The 15,000-nt window shown below is 50.9% G+C and overlaps 1 protein-coding gene, 2 non-coding genes and 1 pseudogene across 3 annotated transcripts; all 4 read left to right on the plus strand.

Moving 5' to 3' along the window:
• The first annotated feature begins 5,542 nt into the window (after nt 1-5,542).
• Nucleotides 5,543-9,098, plus strand: LOC144123693 (uncharacterized). The gene is made up of 3 exons (XM_077656474.1): nt 5,543-6,091; nt 6,338-8,878; nt 9,066-9,098. The coding sequence occupies exons 1-3, from the start codon at nt 5,942-5,944 to the stop codon at nt 9,096-9,098; spliced, it is 2,724 nt and encodes a 907-aa protein (XP_077512600.1). The 5' UTR covers nt 5,543-5,941.
• A 1,113-nt stretch (nt 9,099-10,211) lies between these two features.
• Nucleotides 10,212-12,024, plus strand: LOC144126458 (small subunit ribosomal RNA). Its single transcript, XR_013313505.1, has one exon. It is a non-coding gene; the product is annotated as a small subunit ribosomal RNA (ribosomal RNA).
• A 1,557-nt stretch (nt 12,025-13,581) lies between these two features.
• Nucleotides 13,582-13,734, plus strand: LOC144126492 (5.8S ribosomal RNA). Its single transcript, XR_013313527.1, has one exon. It is a non-coding gene; the product is annotated as a 5.8S ribosomal RNA (ribosomal RNA).
• A 1,011-nt stretch (nt 13,735-14,745) lies between these two features.
• LOC144126462 (large subunit ribosomal RNA) overlaps nt 14,746-15,000 on the plus strand; it is a 2,257-nt pseudogene continuing 2,002 nt past the window's right edge.

Below are 15,000 nucleotides of genomic sequence, written 5' to 3' on the forward strand. Positions count from 1 at the left end.
AAAATAATCTTTCATAGAAGTACAGTTTTTCAAGTCTGCGATTTTTATCAATAGAAGCGGTTCTGTGTTCGGTGTTGGTTATCGGCCCCCTTTGCAAGAATTTTGTTCTTTTCTTGATAGCATACCGATAAGAAACCAATTGTAATTATGGCCGATTTTACCATAACATGTGCTGGAACAATCAGCGGCAACAAGTGACTTTCTCGACATCATTTCTTTACATGTTTTCTCTAACATTGTTAATGCGCCTACACGTGCTACTTGGGGTCGGGTGAGACCCTAATTGATTTATGCTTGACTAATTGCGACGAACAGGACCCAGGTGTCTTGCTAAGTGATTTTAGTGACCACCTCTTGCTTTATTCCAAGATGGCGTGCACAAATCACTACACCTCGATTCAGCCTGTAACACAGGAAAAAAAAATGAACACATGGTCTCCAATGTGTACTGTCTTTGCGAAATTGACCCTAATGTAGTACACAATAGTCGCAAAAAATAATAGAGCTGCGCTTTTACTGTAGCAATGTTAACCAAGGGCAGAAAAGCGCCAACAACTTGCGAAAAACTTCTGCTTTAGTAAAGCGCATAAGAGGCCGAAATCACCTGTTTGGCATATTTAAAAAAAAAATAAACGAGAGAGCTGTCAATTCTAGAACAGCATAAATAAGATAGGAATAAATTAGGTTCGGACATATATAAATCTCGAATTCATCACTGCAGTGGAAGGTTCTAACGAATTCACTGCGATCCGCAAAAGACCTGGCGTACTGTAGAGGAAACTCTACAAAATACCGCAAACAGAAATCCCGGTTGATGATATATAAACAGGGGCGGGGGGTACTAAGAGGCGAAGCTCTCGCCAATGTAACGAACAAACACTTTTCAACATTTGGAAAGTTTGATGTCGCTGATCAACGGACATTTTGGCGCCAGCTTTATTTCAGTGCAGTTCATTCCAGGTTTCGCTATTGTTCGCTTATCTGGGGAGTCACTGGGAAATGTAATCTTGAAATGCCCTTTTTATTGCAAAAGAGATCTATCTATTCGCTTTGTTGAAAATTTTTCAAGATATGACTCCACATATTCCTACTTCAGCGAGTACTACCTATGCAAACGTTACACTGCCAGCGACAGTGTCGGGCGGCATTCCTGGAACACGTAGCCAATCGACAACAATGTTTTTTTGTTGTTGTTTTTTTCAAAATTCGCGAACGATATGGGTTTAGACGCACAAATATACAGAAACCAAGAAACAGAACCAACTCTGCTACGCAGCATTTGAACTGGAACCCATCCCGATTTAATTCATCTTTCCCTGTCTGCTTTTCGTAAGCGAGCGAAAAGTCACTTCCTGGGAAATGCACTATAGTTTTTTATTTTATTTTTCCTGCTTATATCTTTAGCACATTTGTTTTAATTTTCTTGGTAGGTACACAGTTAGTTTCTACACATATGTTGCATCTGTGTCGGCTCTTGCAATGCTCTGTTCTGATTCTAGAAAAAACAGCGCACACAGGACAGGGACCAAGGGAAGAACCGACGACACGAGCGCTGACTTACAACTGATTTTATTAAGCGGAAAGTGAACACTATATATAGGAAGGAAGTAGCAGATACACTCAGAGGCAGTCAATGTCAAAGCGGTGTAAATGGCCGATAAAATCGATAAAACCGTAAGGGCTGAAGTTAAAACAAGATAAAACTCAACAGATGACAAGCCATGGTGTAAAGAACCATAAAAACGCTAAGACACGTGAATAACACGTACAGTGCCTTGAATAACAAAAAACCGAATACAATCAACAGGTGGAAGGCATGTGAAGGTGACAAGGATTTAAGCAGTGTGAACAAAATTTAACAACTGACATGCGCTTGAAACGGATAACCAGGCACGTAACTCACACATTCATCCGTTTTCTTTTTTTCTTTTCTTGAGAGGTACGCCACTTCTTTTTCTGATAAAACTACAGATGGCGCACTGACGCAGTTGTATTTATTGGATTTTATGTTGAAGGCTTCCCTAGTTATTTGATCCGAGTGGCTTCCTATGATTTTGCAGTTTTCAAATTCAGGATGACAAGCACTGCAAATTCCTATGTGGGCTGCTATATGTCCTTTTACCCCCTTTTCCACATCTTTATTATGTTCCCGCAATCGGTCATTACTACATCTGCCCATCTGACCAATATATTTGTCTCCGCAAGTTAAAGGTATTGAATAAATTACTTCCTTCTGACACGGTACGAATTGTTTACGATGTTTTTTTGCTGCATGTTCTTGCTGTCTTGGAAGGAGGTTTAACGCGGTTGCAGATATTTGCAAGCTTTTCCGGAGCTGAAAACACCACCTTCACCTTTGCTTTATTCATGACTTCTTTCAGATTATGGGACAGAGCGTGGAGATAAGGGATCACTGCGACTTTTTGTTTCTTTTTTTCTTTGTCTCTACCTCCTTCATTTATCCTTTCTTTTCCTTTCATCCGCTTTTGAAGCTTCTGGGCGACGGAGATGAACAGGTGATTGGGATAGCCTGCCCCTAATAACCTATTTGCGTTGTGTGTCAAAGCTGGAAAGCATGCTGTGAGGACATGATCTCTTGATCGCGTTAGACATGCAAAGACTCGCGATTGCTCTCTTCACTAATTTCGAATGTGCTGAATGGTAATGAATCACCGGTTTCTTATTACGTGGTTCATAGTTCCAACTAATGTGATGGACCTGGAATTCCAGCTTGATGTCAAGAAATCTGATAGTGCTGTCTACTGGCACCTCGTGAGTTACGATTAGAGGGAACATGGTCGAAGTGAAAGTATGCAAAATATTCTGAAGGTCTGAGTGGAACGCCTGCTTGTGGCTATTTATGACCACGAGATAATCATCGACATACCGAAACGTCCTTATAACAGATGAGCTGGGAAGGATGGAAGCCAAGGTCCTGTCTGTAGACGCCAGAAAAATGTCACTGAGTATGGGTGCTAAACATGATCCTATGGGTATTCCAGATTTTTGCAGGTAAATGTGCTCGTTCCACGCACAGTAGGTTGAGGACAGGTACCTTGAAAGTAACTCGAGAAAGCCTTGTACAGACATTTGCAGTGCTTGTCATCCTGAATTTGAAAACTGTAAAATCATAGGAAGCCACTCGGATCAAATAAGTAGGGAAGCCTTCAACATAAAATCCAATAAATACAACTGCGTCAGCGCGCCATCTGTAGTTTTATCAGAAAAAGAAGTGGCGTACCTCTCAAGAAAAGAAAAAAGAAAACGGATGAATGTGTGAGTTATGTGCCTGGTTATCCGTTTCAAGCGCATGTCAGTTGTTAAATTTTGTTCACACTGCTTTTGTTCACACCTTCAGATGCCTTCCACCTGTTGATTGTATTCGGTTTTTTGTTATTCATGGCATTGTACGTGTTACTCACGTGTCTTAGCGTTCTTTACACCATGGCTTGTCATCTGTTGAGTTTTATCTTGTTTTATCTTCACCCCTTACGGTTTTATCGATTTTATCGGCCATTTATACCTCTTTGACGTTGACTGCCTCTGATTGTACCTGCTACTTCCTTCCTAAATATAGTGTTCACTTTCCGCCTAATAAAATCAGTTGTAAGTCAGCGCTCGTGTCGTCGGTTCTTCCCTTGGTCCCTGTCCTGTGTGCGCTGTTTTTTTCTAGAATTACTACCCACCAACTCGCCCAGTCTTCCACATTGGTCTGTTCTGATATTTTTTTTGTTTTTTTTTCTAGGCACGCATTCAGTTTCTATAGTTATGTTTTATTTGTCTTCTCTTGCACTGTCCTTTTCTGCGATTTTTTAGACGCGTTTTCTGAGTAATAAGAATGGAATGAACGTTTATACTTGAAAGTTGTGCTCTACAATTATTGTGGTCATTATAACGTGTATCTGTGTGTCTATATAAGTGCTCCTTGCTGTTGCGTTCGAGTGGTGCATAGGGCCCAGTCAGGCGGATTGATTTTCGCCGTTCGTCTGCCCTCTGCACCAAGGCACTGTGTTGTCGGACTTTCGTGAATAAAAAAGAAAATCTAAAAAAAATACGCGTTGCCCCCTACACTACTCCAGCATCCGGAGACTTGGTGTGTTTCTCGCAAGCGAACTAATTGTGGTCAACAAATGTTAAGCTACAGGTTGCCGAAGTCACTAAATGACATTACTCGATGTGACATCGACGTGCTCACTTGTTTTTGTTTTGTTTTTTGAGAAACCTGCCTGAGATATTTTTGTGCGCCTCTATGTCTTTCTGTAATAAGCGGTGTACGGCGTTTTCTTTTTCTTTTACTGTTGCAATTGTATCTTTTTGGGTTTCTTGTTTTGAATTTGTTTTAACCCCTGGTTCATTTATAAGCCTTCACCTCCGCCCTGCTGCAGCCTCTGTAACGGCACTGTGGTCGGTCAAGCTGACCCTGAGAAGCTTTTTCCCCTTGTATCTCTCACAACAATTGTATCTCCTTGTTTGTGGAAATAAATTCAAATTCAAACTCGTCCGCCTGCTTCTTCACTAGCCGAAGATAGAGGCGTTCAGGCGGTCTCGCCTGGGGCGGACGCGATAGAGTTTTCAAGTTTTTGCCGCTCTCCCGCAAATCGGAGGCGCACGACTTTTCCATCGCAGGATAGGTCTCGGAGCGGCAAATCGTTTGGTGCCACATTCGCCTCTCTCTTCTTGCCCCATCGAAAGATACAAGCGATAAGCGCTCGCCCCTGCACAAAGGACTCCTCGCCCCGGTAACGTTTGAGAATTTTTTGCGGCCGTACCAGGCATCGGAGGCGTGCGAATTTTGCATCGGCGTATTGGGCTGGAAAGCGCGAAGCTTTTGCCACCCTCTTCGCCTCTGTGCTTTTTATCTATCCCAAGATACGGGCGTTTAGGCTGTCTGGCTCGGGCAGGGTCTAACGACATTTACAAACTTCGCGCTGGTCCCGTTAAGTCCGGCCGTATAATTTTTACATCAGCGTATAGTCCTCTGAAAGACGAAGAATTTGATACCTTTTGCGCTACTCTAGTTCGTCGCCCGGCGGAGTTATAGCAGTTCAAGAGAGGCCGCCCCGGCCGACCCGCGGAGGTCTGGGTACTTATCGCTGCATATATAAGGGGGGCATACCGCCGCGGCAGACGCGGAGGCGTAGAGTGCGCGCATCGTCGGCGAAGTCCGAAACGCGCCTCTCGCCGCCCCGGAGGCGCATTTGTGCATTTGGCGACCTCGGCCCATGGCATTTGCACGAGTTCGCGCACGATTTGTGCGACACTTGATCCGAAAGCGCCTCGAGTACGGCGTTTAGCGCGGCGGCAAAGTCCACGAGTACGGCTCGGGTGGTGCGCCGCGATGCCGGCCGCGCTGCCGCGCCCGCGATTTGGCCAGGTCCCGCGGCGGAACCGCGGTGCCGACAGAGGGGCCGATAGCGCCACGGCAAAGTCCACGAGTTCGGCTCGCGCGGGGCGCCGCGAAACGCGCGCGCCGCGATGCCGCCCGATGGGTGCCGCACGATTTGCGCGGCTCTTGCGGCGAAGGCGCCTCGAGCCAACACCTTCTCGACTTTACAAGGCCTGCTCACGTCCTCCTCTCCCCGGCAGTCTACGTCACGCTAGTGGTCCTGTTCTCCGACGGGCCAACACCGTCTTCGACGAGCGCCCCCGCACATTCCGAACATTCCGGAGCGACAGGTTCCAGCCAAAAAAAAATTTTGAGCAAGTCCAAGCTTCTCAGTCGTCCCTGTCTACTCTGTCGGTTAGGTTTGGTGCTGCATCGCTCTTCGCTGACGTTATTTTCGGGGTTTTTTTTGCCGTGCTCAAGGGTGCTTGCATTCGTGTGCATACATTTGTGTGTGTGTGTATGTGTACGTGCAAAATATTGAAGTGTGACAGCATCACCAGTGCTTGAAACAAGAATGTGGCGTTAAGCAGACGCAAACGCTTCACGTGGCGCAACATGGGACGGTGTTGTGTCCCTGGATGTCGCGGAAACTATGACACTGGTCCCAAGGTGCGTGTTTTCGCGTTTCCCAAGGATGCAAGTCGAAGAGAGTCGTGGATTAGAGCCATCCCACGGAAGGATTTCACACCCAGCGTACATTCTAAGGTGAGTAACTGAAGTTTATGCCGTATCCTGCATGTCCCGCGTGCTCGATCAATAGGTCAGAAAAATCTTAAATAATGTTTGATGAGAAAATACTGGTAGTTTTATTGCAATTTGGCTAGGGCAGGGCAAGAATAATGAACAGAAATATGCAGTACTGAGCTGAACTGCTTAATACTAGGCTAATTATGAAATAGTGTGTCCATATACCGACAATAAGCGACTACATATTTTTCATACATTGCGCAGGTTTGTGAACTTCACTTTCAAGAGAATGACCTCATCAGGAAGCTATCACACTTCGATGCAGCATCAGGAAAGACTCTGACAGTTGAGATTGAGAGGGTTCATCTAGTGTCCGATGCAGTACCATCTATTTTTCCGAACTGCCCTGCTTACTTGAGCACGAACCACACTCGACGCGAATCTCCAGCCTCGAAAAGAGCTCGAATGGAAGACGAGGCCTTGGGCAAAGCCATCAAGAGCTCGATGGAGACAAAGAAAGACGAAGAGCAAAGAATTGCGATAGCATCATTTCAAGACCTCAAACACAAAATTTCTGGTATTGGCAACAGTGATTTCTCGACCATCAGTGTCAACAGTCGCTGTGTGATGTTTCTACGCATCGAGGAAAATCCTTCACCACATGTTAGATTTTCCGTCACCGTATTTGCTGACCTCTCACTTTCAGTGTCAGCAGGCATGATCAAGCTGAATTCCTTACCCTGTGGAGGGGCAATTCCAGAAGCCGTGCGTGACACTAGTACGTTGTCGGTACTGCTTGAGCAGCTAGAAAAGCACATGACTGAAACATCAGAAGAAACTACTGCATCTAAAACTACGACAGTGTTGCAGCATATCGGCTCCTTGCTGAATGAACTAACCGAAGAGAGTGACGCAACGAAAGAACTAAGTGCCTTGATTCGGTTGCTACATGAGCAAATCACTCTCACTCTCGCTGGACCCATTCGTCGCTACAGTGCTGATACTTTAGTTTTTTCCAGCATTCTGCACTCAATTTCTCCCCATGCTTATAACTTCGCGAGATCAGCGTCAATGTTGACATTGCCTCATCCTTCTACTTTGCGCCGCGTTTGCTCGAAACATGGAGGTGACCCAATGAAAGAACAAAACGAAGCCCACTTTCTGTCCTACATCCGCGAAAGAGTGAAGTTCATGGAGTCGCACGAAAAGACAGTGACTCTAATGATTGATGAAATCCACATCAAGCCATACTTTGATTATAAAGGAGGCAGCATAGTAGGATCGTCAGCGAATTCACAAGAAGCAGCCACAACTGCCCACGTTTTCATGATACAGTCGCTCCTGTCAGCTAACAAGGACGTTATTCATATTCTTCCAGTGGCTAAAATGAACTCTGAAATCCTGCATGATTATTGCAAGAGGATAATATTAGAAATGGAATCATTGGGCCTTAAGGTGATAGCTGTAATCACCGACAACAACTCACTAAATCGAAAGATGATGTCGCTTTTCTCTGAGAACCGAGAAGTAAGCATTGTGTATCCCCACCCAGCCGACAAAAGCCGCCCCCTTTTTTATGTCGTTGACACTGTGCACGTACTTAAATGCATCCGGAACAATTGGATAAATCAGAAGAACCAAGGAACATGTTTATACTTTCCTGAAATGAGTCTTTCTGGAGTACTGCCCGATGGGCCTCCCAGAACGAAAGCTGCATCATTTGGTGCCGTGCGGCAGCTATATGCATTAAAAAAGACATCGCTTCTAAAGCTCGGCTACAAGTTAAATTCCAAAGCCGTTTATCCAACTCCCATGGAGAGACAGAATGTAAAGTTGGCGTTAGACGTCATTAACCCATTTGTCTCAAACGCACTTGAAATGCGGGGCGAGGCTCTGAAAATTATGAATTCCAGCTCAACAGCTCTCTTCATTAACATCATAGCAACATGGTGGAAAATAGTGAACGTAAAGATACCTTCCAAAGGTCGCCGTCTGAATGACCCCCTTCAATATCCAATCAGTTCAATCTCTGATCAACAGATAATATTCTTGAATGGTATCGTAGACTGGCTGGACGCTTGGCGCAGTTTTAATATGACCAGTGGCTGCATGACAAAAGAAACCCACTCTGCTTTGAGACTGACGTGCTACTCGCTTATTGAGCTTTCGAGGTACTGCCTAGAGGAACTAAAATTGAAGTATGTTCTGCTAGGAAAGTTCCAAACGGACACCCTTGAAGACCGTTTCGGTCGCTACCGGCAGCTTGCTGGGGCGCAGTACCATGTTTCTGTGCGGCAGCTTTTGGAGTCCGAAAAAAAAATTCGATTACAAAAGCTGCTGATGCTTCCCGAGCCAGACAACAACAGCGAGAGCGACGAAGAAATGCCACCGCACAACTTTTCAGTGTTGATTTCCGAGGAAGAAATCTCAAGCCCAAAGCATGACATGGAAGTTGTTACCTACATAGCTGGCTACTGTGCCTATGCAGCCCTAAAGAAACTTCCCTGTGCATTTTGCCGCAGCGCACTCATTCTGGAAGATATGAATATAGAAGTTGAATCTTGCAAAATGATTGCAAACCTCTCCAGAGGCGGGTTGAAGTTCCCACAGCCATGCACTGTGCACATGGTGCTGGTTACGACGCTTGTTGTTGAAAAGCTCACCACGGGCGAAAATGGAAACGCATTCCTTGCATCTAGCAACCAACATGCAATTGTTAGCTCCACTGCCATTTCATTTCGGCGAGATGTTGCCTTGGAAACCTGCGAGAATGGTCACACACCAGAGACACTCGTGCGGCATGTAGTGCGTGCCGCAACAAACGTTGCTTTGAACAACTTTTGCAGAATGCGAAATGATCAAATTCAAAGTGCCGCGCAAAAAAAAGCTGCGGACAGAAAAATGAAGACGTTAAGCAAGAAATGAAATAGGTCGCTTCCAACCCTTCCTGTCAATAAACCCATTTGTACAAATGCATTTGCGACTTTTTCAGAACGCTGTTAACAAGTCTAAAAAGCCGCCTTAGATCGTTGCGGTGCATGCCTCAATGAAGCGAAAAAAAAAATACCCGAGTGCATTAGTCAAACTCGCTAAATAATTACCGAATGCAAAAACCTTGCAACAGACGCGCACCTGGGTGTCATTCTAACAAGCAGCCACGACAGATTCAACGCGAACGACAAGCGACCGAAAGCAGCGGCCGGGGTGCCGGGGACCACTGGCGTGACGTCACGGTCCCCATGGAAGGGCCTTGAATAGTCCAAAGGTTGTTGCTCGAGCACGGCGCCAAGCGCCACGGCCATGTCCACGAGTTCGGCTCGCGCGGGGCGCCGCGAAACGCGCGCGCCGCGATGCCACCGATGGGTGCCGCACGATTTGCGCGGCTCTTGCGGCGAAGGCGCCTCGAGCACGGCGCCAAGCGCCACGGCCAAGTCCACGAGTTCGGCTCGCGCGGGGCGCCGCGAAACGCGCGCGCCGCGATGCCGCCGATGGGTGCCGCACGATTTGCGCCAAATTTACGGCGAGATCGGCACGAGTACGGCCACTTACCAACCCACGGAGGTCTGGGTACTTATCGCTGCTACTATATGGGGGTCCTTGTGGCGCTGTCGGTGGCGTGCAACCGAGCGCGCGCGCGCCGTACGGGTCTTGATATGCGGCCTCGTGCCCAGCGTGTCCCCGTCCCGTGGACCCCACGGCATTCGTCTGCAGCCTCATCCGCGTCTGCGATAGGGGCTGGTTGTCGGACGACGCTGTTCCCACGTGTTACGAAGTGTGTTCCGTGCTACCCGGACTCGATTCCGTGCGACTGCGCCGAAGACGCGGGCGTGTCCCGTCGTTTGGCGGCTAGGCCGTCTCGGCTACGCAGCAAGCGCCGTCCAGTGCCTGAACGCCGCGGCCCTAGCGGCCGCGTGCGCACTGGTGGGCGCGTTACAAATGCTTTGCCTAAGGGCGCGTGCTCTCTTGCCGCGCGGTGATAACCGGGCCTTCGGGTCGGATGCCGCAGCGAGCTCGAACAATGCACGGGCAGCGAGAACTGCCGCGAAAAAGATGCGCGTCGCGCGCCGAGGGGTGAGAGGGGCCCCGATCGGCCGCGACAGGGCTCCCTTGAGGAGCGACAAGGGTTTGCCTATGCATCTACCTGGTTGATCCTGCCAGTAATCATATGCTTGTCTCAAAGATTAAGCCATGCATGTCTAAGTACATGCCGAAATAAGGCGAAACCGCGAATGGCTCATTAAATCAGTTATGGTTCCTTAGATCGTTTCTTTCTACTTGGACAACTGTGGCAATTCTAGAGCTAATACATGCATTGAGCCTGAAGGCCTTTGGCTGACGGGCGCTTTTATTAGACCAAGACCCATCGGGTTCTGCCCGTACTCTGTGGTGACTCTGGATAACTTTGTGCTGATCGCATGGCCATGAGCCGGCGACGTTTCTTTCAAGTGTCTGCCTTATCAACTTTCGATGGTAGGTTACTTGCCTACCATGGTTGTTACGGGTAACGGAGAATCAGGGTTCGATTCCGGAGAGGGAGCCTGAGAAACGGCTACCACATCCAAGGAAGGCAGCAGGCGCGCAAATTACCCACTCCCGGCACGGGGAGGTAGTGACGAAAAATAACAATACGGGACTCTTTTGAGGCCCCGTAATTGAAATGAGTACACTCTAAATCCTTTAACGAGGATCAATTGGAGGGAAAGTCTGGTGCCAGCAGCCGCGGTAATTCCAGCTCCAATAGCGTATACTAAAGCTGCTGCGGTTAAAAAGCTCGTAGTTGGATCTCAGTTCCAGACGAGTAGTGCATCTACCCGATGCGACGGCTCGGACTGAACATCATGCCGGTCCTCTCTTGGTGCCCTTCATTGGTGCGTCTCGAGGAGGCCTGCGCTTTTACTTTAAAAAAATTAGAGTGCTCAACGCAGGCGAGTCGCCTGAATAAACTTGCATGGAATAATAGAACAAGACCCCGTTTCTGTTCTGTTGGTTTTTGGAATACGGGGTAATGATTAAGAGGGACAGACGGGGGCATTCGTATTGCGGCGCTAGAGGTGAAATTCTTGGACCGTCGCAAGACGAACTACTGCGAAAGCATTTGCCAAGAATGTTTTCTTTGATCAAGAACGAAAGTCAGAGGTTCGAAGGCGATCAGATACCGCCCTAGTTCTGACCATAAACGATGCCAACCAGCGATCCGCCTGAGTTACTCAAATGACTCGGCGGGCAGCTTCCGGGAAACCAAAGTATTTGGGTTCCGGGGGAAGTATGGTTGCAAAGCTGAAACTTAAAGGAATTGACGGAAGGGCACCACCAGGAGTGGAGCCTGCGGCTTAATTTGACTCAACACGGGAAAACTTACCCGGCCCGGACACTGGGAGGATTGACAGATTGAGAGCTTTCTTGATTCGGTGGATGGTGGTGCATGGCCGTTCTTAGTTGGTGGAGCGATTTGTCTGGTTAATTCCGATAACGAACGAGACTCTAGCCTATTAAATAGGTGCGGGGTTCCCAGCACCTTACAACCTTCTTAGAGGGACAAGCGGCTCCTAGCCGCACGAAACAGAGCAATAACAGGTCTGTGATGCCCTTAGATGTCCGGGGCCGCACGCGCGCTACACTGAAGGAAGCAGCGTGTCTTTATCCCTGTCTGAAAAGACTGGGTAACCCGTGGAACTTCCTTCGTGATTGGGATAGGGGCTTGCAATTGTTCCCCTTGAACGAGGAATTCCCAGTAAGCGCGAGTCATAAGCTGGCGTTGATTACGTCCCTGCCCTTTGTACACACCGCCCGTCGCTACTACCGATTGAATGATTTAGTGAGGTCTTCGGACCGATGTCCGGCGCGGCCTTTCGGTTGCGCCGGTCTGTTGGAAAGATGACCAAACTTGATCATTTAGAGGAAGTAAAAGTCGTAACAAGGTTTCCGTAGGTGAACCTGCGGAAGGATCATTACCGGATTGTGCTTGTCACACCCGGCGCCGCCCCCGCTTATAAGCGGGGGAAGGCCTCAACCGCGGAGTTGCGAGATTCTGATGCCGCATCTCTGCAAAAATTGTTACGCCCAGCGGAGGTCCGTCACCAAGGGAATGTCGGACGGACTGCTTCCGTGGGTTCGAACGGCGTAACGCACCAATCTGGTGGCCTTTCGGTCTTCGACACTCGTTGTCGGAGAGACTCGAACGTAGCCGGCAGGCTGGCCGAGGGAAAAGGCCGGCCCGCTGCCAAGGGAACGGCGGCGGCTGCTGCGAAGTACGAAAGGAACCGCAGCTCGCTGGCTCTCGTTAGAGTTGCGACCGAGTCGGTAGGCCGGCCGAGGGAAAGGCCGGCCTGCCGCCAAGGGAACGGCGGCGGCTGCTGCGGAGTACGAGAGGAAACGCGGCTCGCTGGCTCATGAGAGTCGCGACGGAGTCGGTAGGCTGGCCGAGGGAAAGGCTTGCCCGCCGCCAAGGGAACGGCGGCGGCTGCTGCGGAGTACGAGAGGAAACGCTGCGCGCCGGCTACGGAAAAGTAACTCTTCGCAACAACGCGCGCGCGGCGGGACGCGTGCGGCCCAGTACTTATAAGGAACGGCCGCCGCAAGAGGTCTCGCAGTGCGGGCGCGATGTCTGAAGCCGTGCCGGCGGGGCGAAAGGAGGCACCGGGAAAAATGGGACGAGGGGTTGTAATCCCGCATTTTGAACGCACCTGCGGCAGCGGGGTTCTCCTGCTGCTCCGTCCTTCCCAGCCTTCGAGTAGTCTGCCGGTGCGATACCGAAACGCCGTCCATGGCACTGTGGCCGGTGGACTCCTGTTGCGGGAGTAGTCTGACGAACGCCCGTCTGGCGGCTGTCCAAGTACGCGCTGCGTAGCCACGGCTAGGCGGTGCCTGTCTCTTAAGCGAAGCAATGATGTGGCGAAATGGTCGGATAGGGCGCAGCACGAGGGCGCACCCTTGGGGCGGCGGACTCGAGGGGCATTTCTGAGCGAAAGATGACCCCTTCCCCAAAGAGGGCGCAGCGGTGGGCGGCAACGAACCGTCCACACAGAGCTACCGCTGCTTGGGAGTCCGGGGGTGACGTCGCTGCGAACACAACGGCAGAACAAACGTGCTCGGGGAACGGCGCAAAAGCTCTGTGTTATTGCCCAATTGATGACGAAGTTACCGGTGTGCTTCCTGGTGAACCGATGGTCGTCGGACCCGTGCGACCGCTTAAAGAAAACGGGCTGAACAGCAAACCGTGAACAGCAAAAAAACGGCACCAGCGAAGACCGGAACTTGAGAGCGCCGTGCACGTCTGCCTTAGGGTTGCCAAATGCCTCGTCGTCTCTAGCGACGCGCAAGCCATTGTCGCACACAAGCTTCGAAGAGACCTTGCTCGCCTCGGCTTTGAGGCACCGCGCAAGCATGCCGAACGGACGGCTGCTGGAACGTGGAATTGTCGGACGAAACTGCAGTCGGGGAGGCCAGGGGAGGAGCCCGGTGCCTAAAACCCTGGTTGTACTGTACGGAATTGAACAAACCAAATGCACGACTCTAAGCGGTGGATCACTCGGTTCTCGGGTCGATGAAGAACGCAGCCAGCTGCGAGACTTGGTGTGAATTGCAGGACACACTGAGCACTGATTCTTCGAACGCACATTGCGCCCTTGGGTCTTCCCTTGGGTTCGTCTGTCTGAGGGTCGGATCATATATCAAGAGAGACGCCGGCGCCCGGGGATGGCGCGGCCGGCGACTCGTTTTGACCGTGTCGGCAAAGAGGACGGCTCTGTACGAAACGCCGAAGATCCCTCGAAAGACTTTGCGGAAGAGGAGAGTGGGTCGAACCCTTCAGCCGCGCTCCAAGCGGCCGAGTCGGGTCGCCCTGCGCAGACGACGTAACGCGGGACGGCGGCTGCTAGCCGTAGAGCGTCTGGCCTCCGAAGGCGACCGCCGCAGGAAGGGATTACCTGCAGGGAAAGCGCGGTCCCGACGGGAGACGAGGCCGTGTGGACGGGCGGCAAAGCGTTGCCCGCTGGCCCGCGTACGTGTAGCCGAACTGCTGCGAGAAACGCAGAGACGGGAGCCCCTGTCCGGGCACGCCCGCGCGAGAAGAAGGGAGATCTCGCGCGGGGTGCGGGGAGGCGACAGGCGCGCGAAAGCGTTTCGTGCGCGGCAGTTTCGGGCGAGGCGCAGAGGCGCGCCGTGGCGCGGTGACGAAGGGGTCCCCCCGGACCCGATGCAAAGGGACCGCCTCCTCGAACGGGCGCGAAGTCGAGTAAGGGTCGAACGGACGCGATCTCGTTGCGAGCGCAGTCCGCCGTCGGTCTAAGTGCTTCGCAGTCTCTGCCCCGAGAAAAACTGGGCCACTCCAGTTGGGGCGGGGGCGACGCAAAACTTGACGATGCCCCTACGCCAGGCCGAGGTCGCTCTCTCGAGGGAAAGAGAGGTGCGGCAGGGAAAAATTCGGCCGCGGCGGTCGGGGGCTCGAAACTCTCTGCGTTATCCGCGCAAACCGCAAGCGCGCGGTCCCGAGCGCCGGCCAGCGGCGCCTTCCAGTCTCGCTCGCAGTCGCCGAGGGTGCTGCCGACTGTGAGCGAGGAATGGGCGGAAGGCGTCGGCCGGACGATTGGGGAAGGACGCGCGCGCGCGCTGGACCGCGCCGGAATCGATCGCGAGAGCGCACATCTGTGTCGACCTCAGATCAGGCGAGACAACCCGCTGAATTTAAGCATATCACTAAGCGGAGGAAAAGTAACCAACAGGGATTCCCTGAGTAGCTGCGAGCGAAACGGGACCTAGCCCAGCACCGAATCCCCCGTCCTTGCAGGCGGTCGGGAAATGTGGTGTATGGGAGGCAACGTTCCCGGGAGTTTACGACGGTGCAAGTCCCCCTGACAGGGGCTTGTCCCAGAGTGGGTGCCAGGCCCGTCTCCGCCGTTGCGCGCCCGGGACGAAGCCTCCCGTGAGTC

This window comes from Amblyomma americanum, chromosome 3 (assembly GCF_052857255.1).
Source record: "Amblyomma americanum isolate KBUSLIRL-KWMA chromosome 3, ASM5285725v1, whole genome shotgun sequence".
NCBI classification, from domain to species: domain Eukaryota; kingdom Metazoa; phylum Arthropoda; class Arachnida; order Ixodida; family Ixodidae; genus Amblyomma; species Amblyomma americanum.

What these genes read in the sequence shown, in the direction of transcription:
- LOC144123693 (XM_077656474.1), top strand. Translation starts at nt 5,942, where the DNA reads ATGGGACGGTGTTGTGTCCCTGGATGTCGCGGAAACTATGACACTGGT. An exon ending in CACCCAGCGTACATTCTAAG is followed by an intron (nt 6,092 to 6,337) that starts GTGAGTAACTGA and finishes TACATTGCGCAG; the next exon opens with GTTTGTGAACTTCACTTTCA. An exon ending in AGACACTCGTGCGGCATGTA is followed by an intron (nt 8,879 to 9,065) that starts GTGCGTGCCGCA and finishes CGACTTTTTCAG; the next exon opens with AACGCTGTTAACAAGTCTAA.